Raw genomic sequence first — 21106 nt, 5'->3', positions numbered from 1 at the left:
TCTGTCTGATAGCATGTGGGTTGCACGACAAATTTTTACTAATCCGGAGAAGCGGAATAATATGACAGTTTAAAGTGGAATTTTGTAAACAACAAGTTAAAAAGAAACAAACTGCAACTCAAGCGTTTATTCTTAAGGCATGTAGACTTGGATACTGTCCATTATTTGCAAAGAAAGAGAAGGTGATCTCTACATTTGGAGCCCAAGAGAGACAACCCATGAGCTAATTTTGACAGTGTTGTGAACCTGGCATTTACTGTAATTTAGATAGGCTTTTTCTAAACGACACTAACTTTTTCCTGATGGCAGCGTGCAGCGCCTGTAAACAAGGTTGGCCAAGATGGACAATGAAAACAGTAGTGGGCTCTGATCGGCACTATTTTCAACAGCGGGGAGGTCCGCAGAGGGGGCTGAGAGCCACTTAGACCCTCCCAGAGGCCAGCACAGCCCTCCAGATAAGTTTTGCCCCTTGGTCCCTGCAGCACCACAATCACTGTGGCGCCATCACTGCCCCCCCACCCCTACCTACAAGGACTTAGGCTGCAATCCTAAGGGATTGCAGGGAGCCTCATGGAAGTCTCTGCCAAGACTCAGAAAATTAAAAAAATAAAGATCGCGACCCACCTCTGGTTTCGCAATTGAAAACGAAGTGGGTCGCGATCTTTATTTTTAAATTTTCCTAGGCTTGTGGAGCCCTGCAGAGGCTTACTGTGGGGCTCTCTGCAACCCTGGGAGGCTGCTGCTGCTACTAGTGAGTAGAACAAAGACCCTATTGCCCCTGGCAGCAGCATAGTCCTGGGGATAGTGTTGTTGCATTTCCCCCTCCCCCACAAAGACTTACTGCAGCTCCCAAACTCCCGGAGAACTTGGGAACCGCTTACATAGCCGAATCCGCCCTGTCAGTTCTGCAACCCACAGGCGGATCCCAGACCCACAGTTTGAGAAACGCTGAAATAGTATAGCTAAAGGTCAGCAGGATTTAAAGAATCCATTCTGTGCCGCATGTCTCAAAATCCTGTACATAAGAGTATTTCTTGTATGAACTTGAAAGATAACATACAGAAGTACTTGAACTGAACTTCCACTCAAAAGTAATTGCTATGGTTTGCTTTTCTGCACACAGAATGAGAAAACTTTTAAAAAAAAATGACTGGAGATCAAGCTGCCACAGCAGCTCAGCTTTTCTCTCATCACCAGGGCAGCATATGAAGCCCTGGATCACACAGAGGTCCACACTGTGACTTGCATGTCTACACTGTGTCTGCATGCTAGCACCAAACTGAAAAAAGTCATGCTAATGCCACTGTGGGTGGAACTATACTGTGGGCACTTCCCACAGATGCCAGGATTCCTTACATTACCAGTGACACAGGAAGGAATGGCTTTTAATGACTCCCACACTACCAGAGCAACATGTAAAGAGAAAGTGATATGTTCATGTGCTCCACAGGCATGGTAAAAAGCCAGTTTAGAAAAAGACTGGTGTGTATACAGGTTGAGTCTCATTATTCCCAAATCTATAGCAAATCAATTTAAAAAACAATCTCCCCTTGCTCAGGTGACTTAAAAACAGCCTTGCTGACCTTTGTGATGTTAAAATAGAGTCATTAAGAGGACAATCCAACAATCAGTCTCTCACCAGGCACTTAGAAAGGATGATCTTTTCCCCCCTTCTGTACAGGGGGAAGGGAGGGGGTTATTTGGAGAGAGAATGATTGATGGATTGTCAGCTGGCTGCCCTCCCTCTAACTATTGTAAAGGACTGTTTTCCTTTAATTTAAAGGGCCCTTCTCATCATGTTGAGATAAACATCTCTACAACACTAAGAAAAGCATTTTAAATGGGCTGTTTCTTCTCCAGGGATCAGCACATTCCTTCTCATTTGCAGTGGCCATTTGTGTTAAAACCGTGTATAAAAAAATCCATGTATAACAAGGTTGGACCTGTATTGAGTAATCAAATGTAAGGTATCACCACAGGTTAATTTACAGTTGTATAACAAAGCTACTTTCTTCAACAATAATTTTGAAAATATTTGCTAAAAGAAATTTTCTTTCTCACAAAGAAGCCAGTTTTGTGTCCTAACTAACAAGCTTTATTGTCAGGTAGCTATAAAATTAGCCACATTTGTTTTATTTGCAGAGGCATTACAAATCTATGGTATCCGATAACCTTGTATTTAGAGTTTGTTCTCAGTATTAGACAAGAGGAGTCATGCAGGTAACACCTCCTTCAGAGAAAACAAAAAGCGGACAGAAACACAGGAGGAATTTTTGAATGCAGCGATACACTGCTCTCCTTGGAATCCTAGCTCTGAGGAGATTCATTCCAGGGTCTCTGTAGCAACTCCTACCCAGGAAGGCCAAGACACAGCTGCAAAAGATGAAAGGGATCAGGACATCATCTCCACAGTTATTAATAATCAAATCTAAAACCAGGCATTTATCCTTCACTCTCCAAAGCTAAGTAGAACAAGAAAGCCTTTGCTTTCATTTGAAGTGTCTTCAATGCTTAGCTCAGGTCAGGGTTGACCTAATGGTTCTTATAAAGCTGCTTGAATTCAAAGCCAGCACCAGAGGGAAGGAAGTGATTACTGAGAACTGAGGCTATAGGTTGATATCAGCTTCCCCTCATTTCCTCCCCCCTCATGTCACATCTTCCTGGTTTGTTTGTTTTTGTGGTGGTGGTGGTATTTTTTTTGTTTTTGTTTTGCTATCTATCTGGAACTTTAAATATTTGCCCAGCATTTGCGTGAATGCCAGTTCTTCTTTTCATTCTGTCTCTCTGTAATTTTTAAAATTTGTATTCTATAAATCTTTTAATTTTATTCTGCATTAGGAATCTGAAAGGATTGAAAAGACTAAAACATAATAGAAAAGTATAATCTTCGGAAGAGTTATAGCAGAGTTTACACCCCCACCCCCACTACAGACTAAAAGACCAGTATGCTTAAGTATTTCCCTAAGAATAAGCTTGAGGACTGGTCACACACCACACCACACACTCTTCTTCTACTTCATATATTATAGAGAGGAATGAAGGAACAATCCTTGGGTTTAATTTCTCTGGGTCCAGAGACATCCTGCAGTCAAGTAATGACAAGGTTTGGTGACTGTTTATTATTTAAATTTATATGCCATTGTTCAGCCTGTATCAGTCTCACAGTGAAAGAAATGGGGAAAGGACAAGATTGTCAACATGAACTTCAGGCCCGTTTGCAAGCACTTCCCAAGGGGCTCATACAGCAATAAAACCTAAGAAACTATATCACATTATATATATAAAATAAATGCTTCAATAACTGATCACAGAAAATATTCCTTCTAGAGCAGTGCTTCCCAAACTTTTTAGTACTGGAACCCACTTTTAAAAACGACACTCTATCACGACCTATTAGGTAAAAAATATTTTATTAATTAATAATAATTGGGGTCCTGTGCTCTCAAGGCTGCTAGAGAGCCTACATATGGTATTATGGTAGACATTTACTAAACTCTCCCTAGAAATGGAGTTAAAGGACTGTTCTCGCAAGCCTTTATAATCATTCCAGGTTATCCATAAGGCTGAACTGGAGGGCAAGATGTACAGTTAGGGACTTTCAGGCCAAACAAAAGTTTGAAACTGAGTTCACACGTGATCTATTGCATGCCAACTATTAGAGAAAATGGGAAAATAAGACATTCTAATTTTGGGCTATGAAGTTTACCTCATACCAGCAAACAGGGCAAGGGTGCCTGCAAGTTTTTTTTAAAAAAAAATGTTTCAAAAACTTTTCACAACCCACTAAAAATAGGCTTGTGACCCACTGGTGGGTCCTGACCCACAGTTTAGGAAACACTGTTCTAGATGGAATAAGTTCTTTTTATTCTGAAAAGCACTAATTCTTCCTTGGTGATACAACCTTCTTCAGGGTTGCTTTCCCAGTTGCAGAAAGAACAGGTCCCTATGTTCTTGCAACAACCTGACCTGGTCTACACTGTAAGGTTGGAAGGCAACAGATATGGATGAAAGTATGAAAAAGCCAACAATTCTCCGGAATCTGAGACTGCTGGAGGCTCCTGGGCAAGTATGCACTGTATCTTCTCAGATTCAGACATATGAATGCCCTTCGGATGTTACTGCCAAGAAATAGTTGACCCCTGCTGGAAATGCAGGAACACATCTTTTGCTGTAGTGCATGAGGAAGCCTCAAAAAGGCACTTTGAAATTGTGAAGTGCCATCTGGGATGCTTAAACTGAGGAAGCAGGAGGAAAAAAAAACCTGTCAATCATCATACTGTCCTAGGAGAGGGAGTCAATTCATTAGAAGCTTAACTGTTTTATGAGCCCATTATGAAAGGGCTCTAAGCTTTTTTTAAAAGACCATTCAGAAAGTATTTCCATTTGTTTCTATAAAAAGTCAGATTACATTTTCTTCTCTGAAGATGTGCTAAGAATTTTAATGAGCGCACAGGCCCTGACAAAGAGATACTTAGAGAATGTGCTCAAATTTTTAACTCATATACAGATTGAATAGTAATGTTTCTGTTTTGGAAACAGGCATCTGCTAACATGCTTTTCCTTTATTTTTGCATAAGAAAACAATTCGAGAACAGGAAGACAAGGAGAAATGTTCTAGTACTTGGAAAGGAAAGAAAAAATTCTAAATGTAAGTTGATTTCTAAATAAAAAAAAGAATCTCAAATTCAACAAGAGTATGCAGAGATTGAAAGACAGCAGAAATGAAAATACCAGGAGCAAAAAGAAAAAGACCTCACAGATAGAGTGGCTAATGATTCTTAATCATAAGAGGCTAGCAGCCCATGAAACGATATTAGAATGGAGGGAGTGTGGTCGAATGAAAAGCACTACAATTTAAAATAGCTGGAGTGGCCAAACTGGAGCTCGCGAGCCACATGTGGCTCTTTGACATATAATGTGTGGCTCTGGGAAATATGTTGGCTGAGGTCCATTTTGCATCACAATTAATATAAAAAGTAAATAAGAATTTTCAAGCTTTATAATTATTTACTGGATATAAACTGGGAGTCTACTGGATTAAAACCTAAGTTCATTGTGGGTAAATATATTTAAGAACTTAAATGCTTTTTAAATATTGCAGCTCTCAAATATCTCTTGCAGACACTGGAAATTTATTGTAAGTGGCTCTTATTAAGTGAAGCAAGTTTGACCACCCTGTTATACAGAGTACAGGTCTTGCCTCATTATCCACCAAGATTCCATTCCAGAACCTCCAGTAGATTAAAAAAAAAAATCAGTGGATACCAAATCAGTGGAAACACAGCTTTAAAGACCTACTTCTGGGTTTCTTGCTCCTCCATTCTCATCCCAAAATGTAGCAGTATAGATGCTATACTACATTTAGACACTAGGATGCAGTGAATAATGGAATCTAATGGAATGAAATTATTCCATTAGAAGCAGTGGAGGAGCAAGAAACCTGGAAGTGGGTCTTTCAAGCTATCTTTAACCCCGAGAAGCTTGCAACTGGTGCAATTTAACAGCACAAAGATAGGAAATTGGATCTTGGTGCTTTTCCTCCCCTTATTACAAGGCATTTAAATGTGGACCCCTGGTATCAGTGGTGACACCTTCAAGTGTCTGAATTGATCTTAAACAGCAGATTTATATGACCCTTTGGTGAATTTAAATGAAATTTTTATTACCAAGCAAATGAATTAAGGTCATTGAAATTTTTTCATCATATATTGTTAAATTAATTTTATTGGTCTCTATATATTTGACAGTTATTAATGTAAAAAAAAAATCAGACAAGCACACACTAAAAATGTTCCCTGTTAAACATTTTTTTAGGGGGTGATGAAGTTCTAAAAGAGAGTATAGTGGAAATGATCTTAGAGCATGTTCTGCAATCTTTTGGAATAAAATACAATAATAAAATTATTTGGGATTATATAGGTCTTCCAATTTATATGAATGAATGTAAATAGTATGGACATCCACATCCACAATAGGGACATAATCAATATTTTACATAATCATAAAAATAATCAATATTTTATATCATAATCCTCCTAAATTTTTTCATTAGTTTATTCTTGGTTAGCTGCTTTAAGGCTAATTTGCTATTGTGAAACAGTTGCTTCATGATGCGGAATAAATTATGCAGGCCTTTTAGTGAGTCACAACAATGCAGAGGGCCATCTTCACTCACTCACTTTATGAATCATCACCTACATCAGAGACTAAAAACAATAATTAGCATTAAAAATATATATTTTACAAAGAATCTAATCAGGAAATGTAATAGTTCCTGGAAGTGAAAAGCAAAAGATCCTCATAGCTTCAGGAAATGAAACGCTAGATACTGAAATTTAATGACACAATAAGGACCAATGTGAAATGCCGCTGGGTATAATACCTATTTTAAAAGGCCTTTAAGTTTGCATAGCTCAGAATGCTTGTTTGAAAGAAAAAATAGGTTTGAAGTAAATGAAAGTGTAAATCAAGTGTTGAAAATACACAGCTGAAACAATGCAGATTGCCAAAAGGAAGATCACACTTTTTAGTGCCCTGGAACTTTAATGTAGAAGGAGAAGAGCCTGAGTTGCAAATCAGGACATCCTTGGTTCTAATCTCAACTCTCCCTTAAACTTGCTAGGTGACCTGAGGCACACAGCTTCCTCTGAGCTTCAATCCTTAGTTGCAACATGGGGCAAAATGGTTGTTCACCTTGATAGGAATGTTGTGATGACTATATCAAGATAATACATGTGATGAGCTCTGCACAGTCAAAAAGTGCTATATCAAAATTTATTGGCTCAGCTAGTTTGCTCCCATTGCTCACATAAAGATAATCTTCTAAAGATTATATTCTAAAGATCTTCACATAAAGATAACTTCTATAATCTGCTGCATTTCCTAATTACTGCACTCTGGCCTTGATGATGAGAGAGGGTCAACTTCTTCCTTCACATTATAGCTATGATAAACTGATTAAAAAACTATTAAACAGAGTACTGACTTGTGCCTTACCCAAGAAGTACAATTATTAAAAATGATCCCTAAATATTTGAAGCTCTTTAACAGGTCAGTGAGCCAGGCAGCCATTCATTATCCATTTTTGCCATCAAGCACTCCCACTTTTGTTTTGGTATGATTCTTAGAAAATACAGTTTCTACACGATTCCCCAGACTTTATGTATAAATCAGTAGCACTCAAAAAGGAAACTGAAGACACAAAAGAGAAGAAAAATATGAAGAGAGCCATTAGATAGAAGGCTTGGGAACAGTGTAGGCAGTATGTTGGAGGGAGAGATGAGATAGAAGCAGAGGTGGGAAGCCTACAGGGACAAGTGAATATGAGTCATTCAGTCTACAGAATACAGTGGTGTTTTCAAAGTGCGGAAGTGGAAGGCAGCTGTTTGAGAGACAAAATGATAGCGTTTTCCACTTGTCCTGATTGTGTATGTTCTCTGACTGACCAAGAATTTTATAATGCTGATATCTGTGAGTGCATATACTATCTACAGCTTCCAAAAATTGTTGACAGAGTCTTAGAATTATATGGAAGCAATTGCTTCATCTAGCACAGAAATATAGGTCTAATTATTGAACACTAACAAAGCAAGCAGAGGCTTCCGCAGTTTTAGGCATAATTCCACATGTTCATCCCTATTGCATGCACAAAACAGAAATGACAAAGACTGTGCACTAAAAAGCAGCACGGAAGTTGATGTGCATATACACATTAAATGGGAAAGCTTACTGACAAGGAAATGCCCTTCGTCTCTTTATTCCAAGACTTGCAGTTTCATTAACTGCTTCACTATCCAACAAGGGAGTGTTATGGGGAGGGGGGAAAAAACACCAGTTGTGCCAGGTTAGGAAAATAAACCAAGACTTAACTGGTGGTAAATGGGCAGCACGGGCATAATGAAGACATTTCAAACAGTATATAATGGGTATGGAATGTAAATCAATCTTTTTCCAAATGTATTTCCCAGTCTGCTATTGATCAGATCTCTGCTGTACTGCAGCATAACCCACCACCACCATCATAAAGATGAGACCCAGTATGCCCAGAAGACCTCAGGAGACCATATGGAACAGAAGGGCTTTATATATCAATTGCCCTTCAGGTTCCCTAGTCTGAGCAACTTGTTAGAGTAGTGAAGCAGACTTGCCATGATTTGTCTTGTCTTGCCAAGCCTCTGATATTCTTGCATGTGACCTCATCCTGATCTTCACTATGCTTTCTGCTTCTCGCCCTTCTGATCCTATCTATCCAAATGCCAGGTATCCTCTCTTCAGTACTCTTGCCAATGACCTCACTTTCCAAATGTGCAGTTTCTCAACACCATTATGGTTCCTTAAGGGGACAATCCTGATAGTCAACTAGGACTTTGCCCTGGAGAGGGTGAGGCATGGCTCCCTCTAATCAAGATCATGCTAATAAAAGGTCATTGATTGGCATGGAACAATGTAGCACTGTGGGGTGTGTATGTGTCCCCTTCCTTTAGGTTTTGCAAATTTGGGCTCTCCACTTTAGCAGAGTCTCACTTGCAAGTAGAAGTCCTCCTGAATAATAAATGAAGCCTAAAAACCCAGTTGTCAGGACTGCCACATGGACAGTCATTTCAGTCTCCTTCTCCAGCAAGCCTCTCTCACCAACAATCTATTATTATTATTATTATTATTATTATTATTATTATTATTATTATTATTATTAAATCTAAGCATGGATGTAGCCCCTTGCTGTATCTCTTATCCAGGAGCCCTTCTAATTGGGGTGCAATCAAGTTTTGTGTCCTACTGGAACGATACACCTTAACTCAATCAAGCCTAGGAAACTCCTGGCTACACATCTAGATGTTCTGGATACCATTATTCACTCAGGAACGTTTTTGTATTCTTTGTCCAAAGTCTGATAACTACCCCTGCTTTGGAAGCAGAATTTTGGTGCTTTCTTCCCCACTGAAGACATCCACACTGTCTGTTTGGGTAGCCTGTCCCTCCAATAGAGACATCCACTCTGTTTTGGTAAGGTTTTTCCTGCTTGCAGAGTCAGTCACCAATCTTGGTATCTGCTCTCACCTCAAGAGGAGATACTTTCCCTGCCCACCAAGGGTCACCATTTTGGCTGCATTTTTTCTTTTTTTCTCCTGGATTTGAAGCTGCACAGCCCAGTCTCACTTTATAGAAGGACATCATACTCCATTCTTCCAGCACACTAAGGATAGGTAGCTTCTCCCCTCTTTCTGCTAAAATCCTCATTCCCAGGTGCCTCTTTTAAACCTTCTGCTAATCATCTCTTCCCTCCTGTTGGATCATCTGTGGTGGAGAAAACTCACAGCCCAATCCTGACCTGCCTAGCACCCAGGTCTGCAGCCTGCCGAAACAGCTGCCACAGCATCCAATGGACACCAAACAACTGGTATCCTTACATGGGGCTACGGATCCTGTGAAGCTGAGCTCTGCCAGTCCCACTCTCTCCCTTCCCCCACCCCAATTTACCCATTGGCTGCCCAGTGTTGCCTGGAGCTCCAGGAGGTGGTCCTCGCTTCTCCGCCCGGTGCTGACTCAGTGCGGGCTTGTGCTGAGCCGGTGCCTGCAATGAGCCAGCAGTAAGCGTTGCAACATGCTTTATGGTACATTTGCAACACTCAGCGCTGGTGCTGGATTGGCACTGATCGTTCTGGATCGTGCACCCACTTTAGAGCCCAATCCTGTGCTCGGCGGCATGGCTTCATGCCACTGAGCGTTGTTGCAAACGTGCCGTGAGGCATGTTTGTGAGCCTCTCTGCCTGTACTAGCCTGTGGGGGGAGGGAGGGAGTCGGGTCCGAGGAGCTCCGTTCCACAGGATCCAAGGTGCTCATGGAGGGCTTTTGGTCGGTGGTAAAGTGAGTAGCCCCATTGCGGGGCTGCTTACCTTACCCGAGAGAAGGGGACGAAAGTCCCCTTCTCCCGAGGCGTCTCTCGTGGTAGCCCGGGGCACGCAGGATCTGGTGGCAGCCGTTCTCAGTGCCGCCAAGCCTGGCCCCCCCCCCCCCGGCCAGCTCAGGACTGGGCTGTTAGCTGGCAACATTTACAAATGTTCCTTCATCCACAACTGTTTAAACCTTTGTGCAACTGGTCTTACATGCAAGCCATTTCTTTTTCTGCTTTCAAATATCTTTTAATAAAATCTAATTCTTCTGGAAAACTCTGTCTCATGGTTACTGTTAATTGGAGGCATTCCAAGGTGGTTTGCTCCATTATCCAGTCAGTAATCCAAAGCAGCCATATCCTGCATTTCAATTCAAGTGTATAAATATTGTAAAAGTGCTGCAGAATGAAACCTTCCCAAGGATGATCCTTTCAGGATTCTTTGAATTACAAAAACAGTAACAATGTCAAAATATGTATTGATTAGCAGTAGCCTTCTAGCTTATGCTTCCTTTCACATGTGTGAGAGCCAGGATGGTGCAATGGTTCTGGAGTTAGATCTTAGCTCCTTGGAAGAAGGGTGGTAGAAAAAGGTGAAAAAATAATAATGTACAATTTCTTCATAAACAAACATGTTGCCTACCTCTGAATTAAGTAAGGTGGGGCATTAAGAGTTGAAGGCTACTTTGCAAAGCCCAGCTAAAGATCAGTTAATGAAACATCCCTACTTGAGTGGATTAAGCATGGATTTCCAAGGTGGATTTCCAGGATCAACACTTACTTTGATTAGAAACAAATGAATACAAGACCTCTATGAGATTGTGTGGAATGTTTACTGAAGTAGAACAGTGCATCATGCACAAGAGTGCAGGGATTAAATAGTTTCACTAACCTTTGAAAAAGAACTATGTGCAATAATTCTGTCACATCATCAGTTTCCTAACAAGGTGAAGTATATTAAAGGATGTAAGGATTTTTCCAAAAGGCTCTTCACCCCCCTATTAGGAATGATAGGAAGACATACAATATTGCACAATACACATTTAGTTAATAAATTCATTTCCCTGAGAATTGGAGATGACCACTAACTCAACTGGCTTTTTTTAAAGGACTAGAAGAATTCATGAAGAATAGGTCTGTCAGTGGCTCTGAACCATGGTAGCTAAGTGGACACACCATCCCAAACCCCAAGCTGAAAGACAGTATTCCTCTGAATACCACACTCTGGGATTCCACAATGAAGGAGGGCTGTCTACTGCATCCCTCCAAGCCCTGACTACGAGATCCTGACAGGCACCTGACCATATCTATACACTGACTGCTGGAATGCTGGATCTTTGGTCTGTTCTAGCAGAACAATCTTTATCATTCTTATGTGATTCTTTATCAGATCTTTATCTTTATTTACCACATCTTTATCAATCTCTATCATTCTTATGTGAACACAATAATTTTAGTATACAACGTGCTTTACACCAGGGATAATTCACTTATGGGCAATTTTTAATGTATGCCTCAAAATATGGGTAAGACTGGCTAGACTCAACTGAACTACTTATTTTTCAGCAGACAGCACTGCCAATGCAGGCGAATGAAGTACATCTGTGTTTTTAGGGTAAGCCTTCCATCCACACTAATGCGTTCCTTCATAATTGCTGTTGAAGTGATATGCGTAAGGGAATCTGGCATCTGCTTGAGGCCAGCACTGCCTCAGGGCTCAAACAAACATCCGCTTAGTTATTTAGGGCAAAATGAAAATGCTGGGTGGGAGGGAGATTACATGCATTACAATTTACAAAAGTGAAATTCAGTGTGTTTTGTTTTGCCCTCTTTCATTTTTTACTGTCTGTTAAATATTTAAATGATTTATACCTACTAGTATACAATGCTGATCATTAATTCAGTTCTGCTAAGGTTTCTGAAAATTACTCTCATCCATCTTAATATCTCAGTAGAACTGACAAACTGTACTTTGTTGGGTTATGAATACAATTCAAAGCCACATGTTCCCTCTAACCCCTCCCCTTATCTTCTCAGTTTGTGCACCCAGAGAATCCTGGTTTGTTTACATCACTCGTCCAAAGTCAAGAGCTGTGGTTTTAAATCCTGTTTTCAAAGATCATAGTTAAACCATAATTCCTAGCTTCGGAAGAGCTTCAGAGCTGTGGCTGAAACAAACCTGAAGTCATCAAACTGTGCATTTCCCTTCCCTTCCCAGCAGCAGCCACTGACCATCAGTGATAATCATAATGACAGAGGACATTTTTCCATACATATAATTTTTTGTCTCAGTAAAAAGCAGTGAAGAAATCCGCTCTTTTGCAAAATGGTACAATTTGAAATTGACCCACAAATGTTTATACTGTGCTTAAACATCTTCTTAAATGATATGTTCATGCAGGTGAAAAAGGAGAACTGCAGAGATCTCTTAAGAAAACACACAACCAAGAAGCCCCATGACTGATGGTAAGTTATGCTTGATACTGCTGTGCTCCTGACCTTTTCCCATCCTGTCTAATTTGCGCTTGCCCCTGCTTTCTAGCTTATCTTCCCTGGGCTCCTGTTATCTGTTTTAGACTTTCACACCCACTCTTGTAGTGAGGGGGCTATTCAGATGCTTCATAGGACATTCACTGCAGGAAAGGAGCAATCAAATCAGCTGAAGATCAAATAAAAGAACGGAAAGGCCCTCAGCAGGAAAAGGAAGCTGCACTAGAGTCTCATCTGCAGGCTTTGTTCCCAATATCTAGCATCTGTTGTAAACTGAAAAATGAGCTTGTGACACATTCAGTCACTAGTAAGAGCTAACTGGTTAAGAATGCAGAAGATCTGTGGGACTCTCGTCAAGACATTCCCTCTTGAATTGGACTCAGAGAAAGTGTCATGATGCTGCTGCCTAAAATATATTTTCAATGTAAAAGGTAAAGGAACAAATTGAACTGAAGTTTCAATACTAGCCTCACTGTAATGAACAGCAGCTGCACAATTGATAGCTATGTTCTTGCACACTTCCTGTTAGTTTCAAAGGGGCACACACAACAAGTTCCCAGTGAGCCATACTCAAATGCTTTTCACAGCAAAGTTTCTTAACCAGAAAACTGAACAGAATATTCAACTCATTTGATCAACTATCTGGGAGAATCAACAAAACGTTGCATTAGGAAAAGAAGATTACGTTGCATCTGCCTGCAAAAAAATAATATAAGAAATATTTATGTATTATAATATATAAAATAATATAAGAAAAACTTTATAGGTTCAATCTGTCAGAATTTCACACATAATTATGGCCTGTTCCCACATGGAACGTTTGTGACAACCTAATGAAGAGACTCTGCTGGGCACTGTCTGAATAGGGCCATCACTATCTACTTTAGAGTTGGTGTTCTACCTTCAATTAATGGAGAGTACATAATGGATCACCAACACCCACAGTAGAGCGGATCAGAGTAGCATGAATAGATGTAACAAGGCTGCAGAAAAGCACTGATAGTGCAACTATTTAGGACAATGTTAAAATATTCTCAGCATGCAGTTGCTCTTCCCGGCTAGTGGAACATCATCATGCTGGGTGGTGCAAGGATGACCCAGGAGGCATGCACCGCTTGCAGCAGTATCAAGTGTATTGCAGCAATACCAGCCTGGATAGAATGGAATGTTGATAGCCTGGGGGATTCTGAGCTCATGCTATGAAAAGAGGCAGGTTCAGAGATGTCCAACCTAATCAAGGGCTGGTGGCAGTGGGTGCTTGCTCTGTGCAGCTCAGAAAATGCAGGTATGTTTGTGTGTGTGTGATGTAATGTGCATGTAATGTGGGTGGAGTGAGCAAGTGAGTCAGAAAGTTGGAAATAGAGCGTGGTGGGACAAGTGGTGGAAGAAGAAGTGGGGCCGGGGTGCAGGACAATCGATGAGGGGATTTGCCATGCTGCCTGCCCCAGGTAAATCCAGCCTCGGATATTTTATTCTAATTTTAAGACCAAATTCAAGTTTTAAAATTTATCCTGAAAACTTGAGGCTGCCCATCCACACTGACCCGTGGATAAGTCGACCAAGGTTTCCAGGATGAATTTTAAGACTAAAATTTCTCAACTTATACATAAGTATATACAGTAGTTCTTCAGACTGAAAGGTTCAGTACAGGCATAGGGATCTGCTCTATATCTTCCGTAGTAAAGGCGAAAAGAATTCATTCTGATTCTCAAGAAGCTCTGTATCTTTACTTTTTCTTTTATTCCCTAAGGGCGCAATCTTATCCTGTGCTGGAACAGGCAGGCCAAGAGGCTTGCGCTGTATCCAGAGTGGGATAGGCACCCAAAGTGGCTCAGTCAGTGGTAAGGGGAAACTTTTCCCCTTGCCTCTGGGTAAGCCACCCTGGCCCCAATGGGTCTCCTTGGACTTGTGCCACCTCCAGGCCTGAAGACGCTCTGAACTCCCCGGGAACAGGGGCTGTGATCCAACATAACTGCTGGGTCCCAGCCCCGCCTCCCGCTCCGCATCTTCTCATCCCTGGGGCCGCCCACCCGCTCCCACCACAGAACGTCTCCCTACTGCCTCCTCCCATCCCAGAGCCTTGCGTCAGTCCAGCTGGCCCATACAGCACATTTGCAACCCTCCCATACAGCACATTTGCAACCCTCCTGGGTCAGCGCAAGGGACTTGTGCTGTCCCAAGAGCACCTCTGGATTACACCCTTAATATCTAATGCTCAAATCACCTCCCTGATAGATTGCTTAGTTTTGATGTACTATGGGTCTCCGAGTTACAGACATCCAAATTACGGACATGTCTGTTGTGGAGCTTTTGTATAGGCACAATAGTACTGGGCGGACTGGCTGTTTTGACATATGTATTTGTGACTTCCAGACAAACCTCTGGAATGGAATTACTATGCATCTTGGGGAATTGGTATATTTATTGTTTGCTTTACTGTTTTTTTGCCCTGTAATCCTTCTGTTCTTTTTTCACATCCCTTACTGTCACATCCTTTACTGTTGCATTTTTTTTCTCGGCCAGGGTTTCTGTTCTTTTTTTGTTCTCCTCACTTGGGTAAGACTTCCATTCTCTAAAGAAAGTCTTTTGACTTTTATATCTTCTTGACTCCATTCATGAGCCATGCTGACATTCTCCTGGACCTTGTGGTATCTTTTCTACTGTTCATTTTTCAGAACAGTAAAAAGCTGTCTGAAAGCTGAAAGGCTTTCTAGATCTCCCTGTAGTTTAAAAAGTTAAGTCAATGAGGGCTTGCGGAATTTTCCACTTGACAGTGAATTTTCCATTGCAACTTAAACTAGCATATAACTTATTATAGTACGTTAAACCGTTATGGAATTTACAGTGAAGGACAGGTGTACGTGCCAGCTAATAGAACTCAGTCTTTTATTATGGGTTGTAAAATCTGGATTGCACCCAGAATTGACGCAGGAGATTTATGTAGACTGACTTTACAAAGTATATGCAAACTATATTCTTTTAGAATACATAATGCAAATCATGGAGGAACTTCATGTTCTTGAAAATAATGGTCAGGATTCCAAGGCTACATTTGGTGAGCCCAAAGGCTTGTGCTTACCAGCTGAACTTGACTCCCCACCCGTTTGAACAGCAGATATATACCATATCATATTGTTTCTGGAAACAGGGGAAGTATCATGCCAGACAGACAGACAGACAGACAGACAGACAGACAGAGAGTCTATCTAGACAGATTCTTTAGGGTACAATCCTAATCACGTTCCAGCACCGACATAAGGGCAAAGCACCTATGATGTAAGAGAACAAAGGCCTCCTAACTTTGAGGAGGCCTTGTTACTTTGAGGAGTGTCACCCAACTGCGGGATGCAGCACATGCCCCATTGGCACCACTATGGCAGCGCAGGAAAATTGGTTAGGATTTGGGCCTTAATTTTGTTGTGAGCTGCCTTGAGTTCAATGCGAGAAAGACTGGATATAAATCTTTGAATAAATAAACTGGGGTGAATGTCCTGTTTTTCTCCTATTCTTTGCCTACTTTTCCCTTATTTTTGAACACTTCTGACCTCTGGATGTTTTAGTTCTGGCTCAGTAGCCTAAAAGCTGCAGAGGTATCCTTCTGCTGCAGTCCTTATTCTTTGTTTGAAATGCCATTGCCAAATAGTCATGTGCTGATGTGGACTGAATCCCTCTTCATGTCTGGAGCTGCTAAACCTCCTACTGAGATTGGAATGTACCTACCAAATGGGCAACCAAACCTCTCTGTCTAGGTAAAGGGGTGAGAAGGAATGGTGAGGTAGGTTTCACTCTTCCAATCAAGTAACTATATGACATAATCAAACCTAGGTTATGTAAGTTCAAGTACAGATATGCTTGAGTATGCTCTGCCAGTTCTGCTGTTGGAACCAGCTGCTGGTTCACAGAAAGTATACCTACATATTCTCCAGTAAGTTCAGAGACTGACATTCCTGGCAATCTAAGTAGCTAGCAACAGGGATTTGAGCTAGACGTGCTTAAGGAGTTAATTTTGTTTAGTTTGCTCTTTTCACTCCAAGCCAGCTTTGAACTTAACTGGTTGAGTAGATGTGCCTGCTTTGCTTTTGAGTAACATTGCAGTTTCCTCTGGTGAGCGTTATTAATCCAGTTTGGACACACTTTTTCTTTGTGACAATCCAGCTGAGTTCAGGCATTTTCTATCAGCCTGTTCATTGTACTTTTCTGGAGTTTCCCCTTTTCCCTATTTATCTAATTCCTTTTCTTTTGTATTTTAATAAACGAATAGCATTTTGACTCTTTGCTTGCCTGGTCCATTTTTATGAGTAATTCAGTAGGTTGTCACGTCTGATAGCTTGTAGATGCTACTGTGATTTGATTTTAAATAAGAATCCCTGGGTTCCTGTGCTCTCCTGGGAAGGGTTTTTCTATTCCCCGCAGCTGACCTATGTAGCGTGGGATTGCAACAGTAGATAGAACTGCCAGTATTCAGTTAGCTGCTGACAAGTAAGAAGGGAAAGTGGAAAGCAGGAAGGTGTGCATGAGTGTTAAACTCTAGGCATAACTCCCCTTGGTTAGCCTGCCTTCTTCGACTAACTTCCCTGACAAAAACATTTACACACATCTGTGCACAGATTCAGAGCCCAATCCTGTCCAACTTCCCAGCATATGTGCAGCCACAATGGGACTCCGAGGTAAGGGAACAAACATTCCCTTATCTTGAGGAGGTCTCTGTGACTGCCTCCCCACCACAGGATGCAGCACATGCCCCACTGGCATGGCTACACTGGAAAACTGGATAGAATTGGGCCCTCAGTCAATAATGCTAAGTTACAGATACATGTCAGCACAGTCTTACCGTGTAGCAAGCTTATGGCAAATGACACCTGTGTCTGTGATGACTTCACTCAGTCTTAACTCCAGGTGAACCTTTCCCTGAAATACAGAATAGCAAAGCAGTATATGTAGATTATGAACCTTTAAAATAGGGTATAGCATTCTTAAAACAGGCTATTAATGTTAAACATGCTCAGGATACAGGTCATACAAGATACTGGTTGAGTTCCTTCACTATTCAAAATTCAGCTTCTATCAATGAACAAACTAGGAGAGAATCCATCTATCTGAAAATATAAATACTCAATAATATTTCTCAAGTCCAAATGTAATAATAATAAAAGCTGCAGTTGATCAGGTCTGAAGCAAGTGACATAGATACTCGCCTATAAGATGAGAAATTTCAGCCAACAAATCAAGGGTAAATGGTCTCCTCACCTTATCTGCAGGTCACTCAGGGGTCAGGGCTGTTTAAGCACAGGATTAGCCCAGAGGAAAGCAAGAGGACAATGCAGAGATAATTAGAAGGCAATCAATCTCCATGGCGAGGAGGTTGCAAGTTGCAGCTAAAGTTAACTTTTTCACCTCTTGACAAAAAAGTAAGCCAGTGCTCAAGGTTTTCATTTAAATAAAGCAAGCCTCACTCTCTTTAGCAGACAGACCTTTCTGCACCCTCTTTCCATTTTCCAAATGTTTGGCAGAGGTCTGGTTTTTAAAACACTAGGATGTAATACTCATTTCCATCTGCAACAACAAAGTCTGAGGCTACAATTCAGTGCACCATTACTTAAGAATAACACCCATGGAAAGCAATGGATTGACTTCTGAGTAAATCAGGTTGCAACTATGTGTGGCTGCGCTTGCTCATGCTCATTCCTTGTTGCTAGTCTCTCCACTGTGAATTGAATTGCATAAGTTTTGTTTCATAAGTTTTGTTTCATAAGTTGTATATTATATGTGAAACCTCTGGCTTAACACAGCAGGCACCTTAAAGAATGATTTGATTAATGGTTCTAGTGGTATGTTGGTTACAGTGCACTTACTCTGAGAGTGTTATGAAGACCAGAATTTAAAAGGTTGTGAAGACCAAAATTAAAAAAGGTAATGATAACTTTTTAGGATCTTATACAAAATTTTTAATAAATTAGAGACTGTACAGTTCTTAGGTAACAATTACTGCTAGGTTATTTTTAGGATCTGGCCTCAGGTAGAATCAGACAAAATTATAGTCAGACACCTCCCTAAGTTTAACCCCCATTAAATTCCATTATTTTTGGCTCAAGACCTACCCTCGGCATCTGTGAGATCGACTTATAGACGAGTATTTGCAGTGGCAGGCTTGTGCCATCCCAACAATTTAAGTGCTGGTTCTTTTTAAAATAGCTATTCAAGCTCTTTACCCTCTTCATTGTTCCTAAATTTCCAGACAGCAAGAAAAACGTTGCTCATTGGAATCAGATCTGAACCCCTGGGACAGAGGTTCAAGTTGTACATTTGTCCCTGTTCTGATGAACTGTTGCACACGGTGTAACTCTAGAACCAGCTACAGTAACTGAGCATTACACAGACATTCATAGTACATTGCACAGTCCTGTTGAATAAGTAGGATCATTATTCCCATACTGCAGATTGCAGAGAAGAGGCTGCAGTAGTTGCTTGCATCAGGCCACTTAACAAGTCTAAAGAGGAGTTGATTGGAACTGGAATTTTTCTGGCTCACAGCAGCTTCTTGAAGCCCCTTATAAAAAGACAGAGAGCTCCAATGTTTAGCACCATATCTTCAGAAACAGAAAAGAGAAACATTCTACAGGCTCCTCCTTGAGCCTTTAAAAATGGGGGGGGGGAGGATTCAAGGGTCACATTACATATTTCTTTAAGCATGCGGTCTGCAAGCATGTGATTGGTTTTTCTCTTTTAAGATGCTAAATAACAGCTGGGCCCTGCAAATCAGTACCAGCGGGGATGAGGGCTTCTAACTCTACTTCTAACTCTACTTCAGTCCCAAACAGACTTGTCCATTTAGTTACAAATGGGGTTTGACAAAAAATGGAATTATTTCCTGGACAGTAATAGTAAATAGTAAACTGAATGAAGGATTCAAAGAGAAAATACTTATAAAAGCAAAAAGAAGAGATATTGCCAACAATATGTAAAATAAAAGCACAATGAAATCATCAAAAACTGGAATTAAAGCCATGGAACTGGCAAGAACATTTTATTCAGAAAGGTGCCCTACTTCACATAAGCTCACAGAGCAAAACAATCAAATCAAGACACTTTTTAAAATAGAATGTCTCAAGGATAACCTTTTCCTGAAGCATTTCAATTTTGTTAAAAGAACTAGATGTTTGCTACTACGGACAAAGAAATGGTAAGCATAAATTTTAAATAACAACCAGAAATTATATACTATAAGTGCTAGTTAGCTTGTATGTCTGTCAAGCACTGACAGACTTGTGGTTTAAGCCTGCCAGAATGGCCACAATCCAGAAAACAGCAACTGAATTGCTTGTACTTTGGAAATTACAAAAATTCCAGAGGAAAAGGAAAGGTGACAATGAAATATGTTCTACTCCACTGCTCACAATGCAAATACATGCCTGTAAACACAGAACATACCTAGGGTAGGCAACTGGAGAGCCAGTTGCTCAAGTCAGGACTCAAGCACATACCGTCTGATTCATAATCCCAGTGCCCCACCCCATTCTCAGATTGCAGCTCAGACCATTCTTCCACAAATTAAGATGCAGAGTTAAAGTAGAACAGCAATAGAGGCTACAGTTTGGAGGGTGAGGAGACCCTTTCTATCTCTACACAGTTAGGCAAGCCAGCTAACTCTACACTATAGTTTATTAGTGGGGTTCAATTACTATACAGGTGGTGCCTCTTTATCCACTGGGGGTTCCATTCCCAGACCCAGACCCCCCCCCCCCCCGCAGATACTGATAACAACAGATAATGAAATCTTCAGTTTTTGGAGCCCACCAGAAGCTTCTGAAGCTATGCTCCAGTCGCATCTGCAGGCTCTTCTGGGGCCCGCAGAGGCCGCACACGGCCTTTACGGGCCTCAGAATGACATCTAGAGGTCCTAGAAGGGCACTTCCAGTTTCTGGCTGTGCACGGCCTCTACCTAAGAAGAGCCTATGGAGGCGACCAGAGAAGAAGCAACAGCTCCAAAGGCCTTTGTGAGTACCAGTAAGTTGGAGGCAAAGACATAGTGTGAGCAGGGAAGGGGCAGGGGATGGAGAGGGAGAGGTGGATCTTGGCAGCACCAGCTCGCACTAGATCTTATCTCCTTCTTCCTAAGTTTGCTCTGCCCTTCTTTTTTCCTTTGATATATGCCAGCAAAATGGCTAACATATGTTCAAAGAGACTCATAGGTTATTGCGCAGCCTACCCAAGGGTAAATAAAAAATATTTTTACTTATCTTCTGCTGGCTGTCTAATCATATGACAATCACTGGATGCAGTCAGTGCTCCATCAAAGTGACTGCATCTGTACCAATGGTGGGGAATAGGATTGGGCAATAAGGGCTTTCAACCTTGGAAATGATAAAACACTTTTTTCAGCTTAGTGTACAGTTTACTAATGCTTTGTGGTCAAGGGGGAGTATGGTTCTTGGCCACAGGGCTGTATTCTACTGTGCTACTGTAAGATACTGGGGATGATTGAATGGGGAAATAATCTCAGCTGTGGTCTGCAGTAACAGTTGATGAAGTTCCTCTACAAACTGATTGTTTAAAGCAGGGGTCTCTAAACTTTTTGGCCGAAGGGCCGCATCAAATATCTGGCATGGTGGTGAGGGCCGGAAAAAGAAATTAAATATGAAATTTAAATAAATACATTAGAGATGGAACTTAGATGAATGACTGAAAGGAATGAATGGGCTCAAATGTCCAGGATTTCTCCAAGCACCA

The 21106-nt window shown here is 41.1% G+C and overlaps 1 protein-coding gene across 1 annotated transcript in view; it reads right to left on the bottom strand.

Annotated features, from left to right (window-relative positions):
• The window catches only part of RASA3 (RAS p21 protein activator 3), a 154806-nt gene that overhangs the window by 51164 nt on the left and 82536 nt on the right, over positions 1 to 21106 (bottom strand). The window contains exon 5 of the mRNA XM_066619056.1: positions 17211 to 17287. Coding sequence (XP_066475153.1) covers positions 17211 to 17287 — 77 coding nt within the window. The remainder of the gene's footprint in view (positions 1 to 17210; positions 17288 to 21106) is intronic.

The sequence above is a fragment of the Tiliqua scincoides genome, chromosome 3 (genome assembly GCF_035046505.1).
Source record: "Tiliqua scincoides isolate rTilSci1 chromosome 3, rTilSci1.hap2, whole genome shotgun sequence".
NCBI classification, from domain to species: Eukaryota; Metazoa; Chordata; class Lepidosauria; order Squamata; family Scincidae; genus Tiliqua; species Tiliqua scincoides.
Note: the sequence above shows the minus strand (reverse complement) of the source record. Positions and strands in the feature narration are given on the sequence as shown.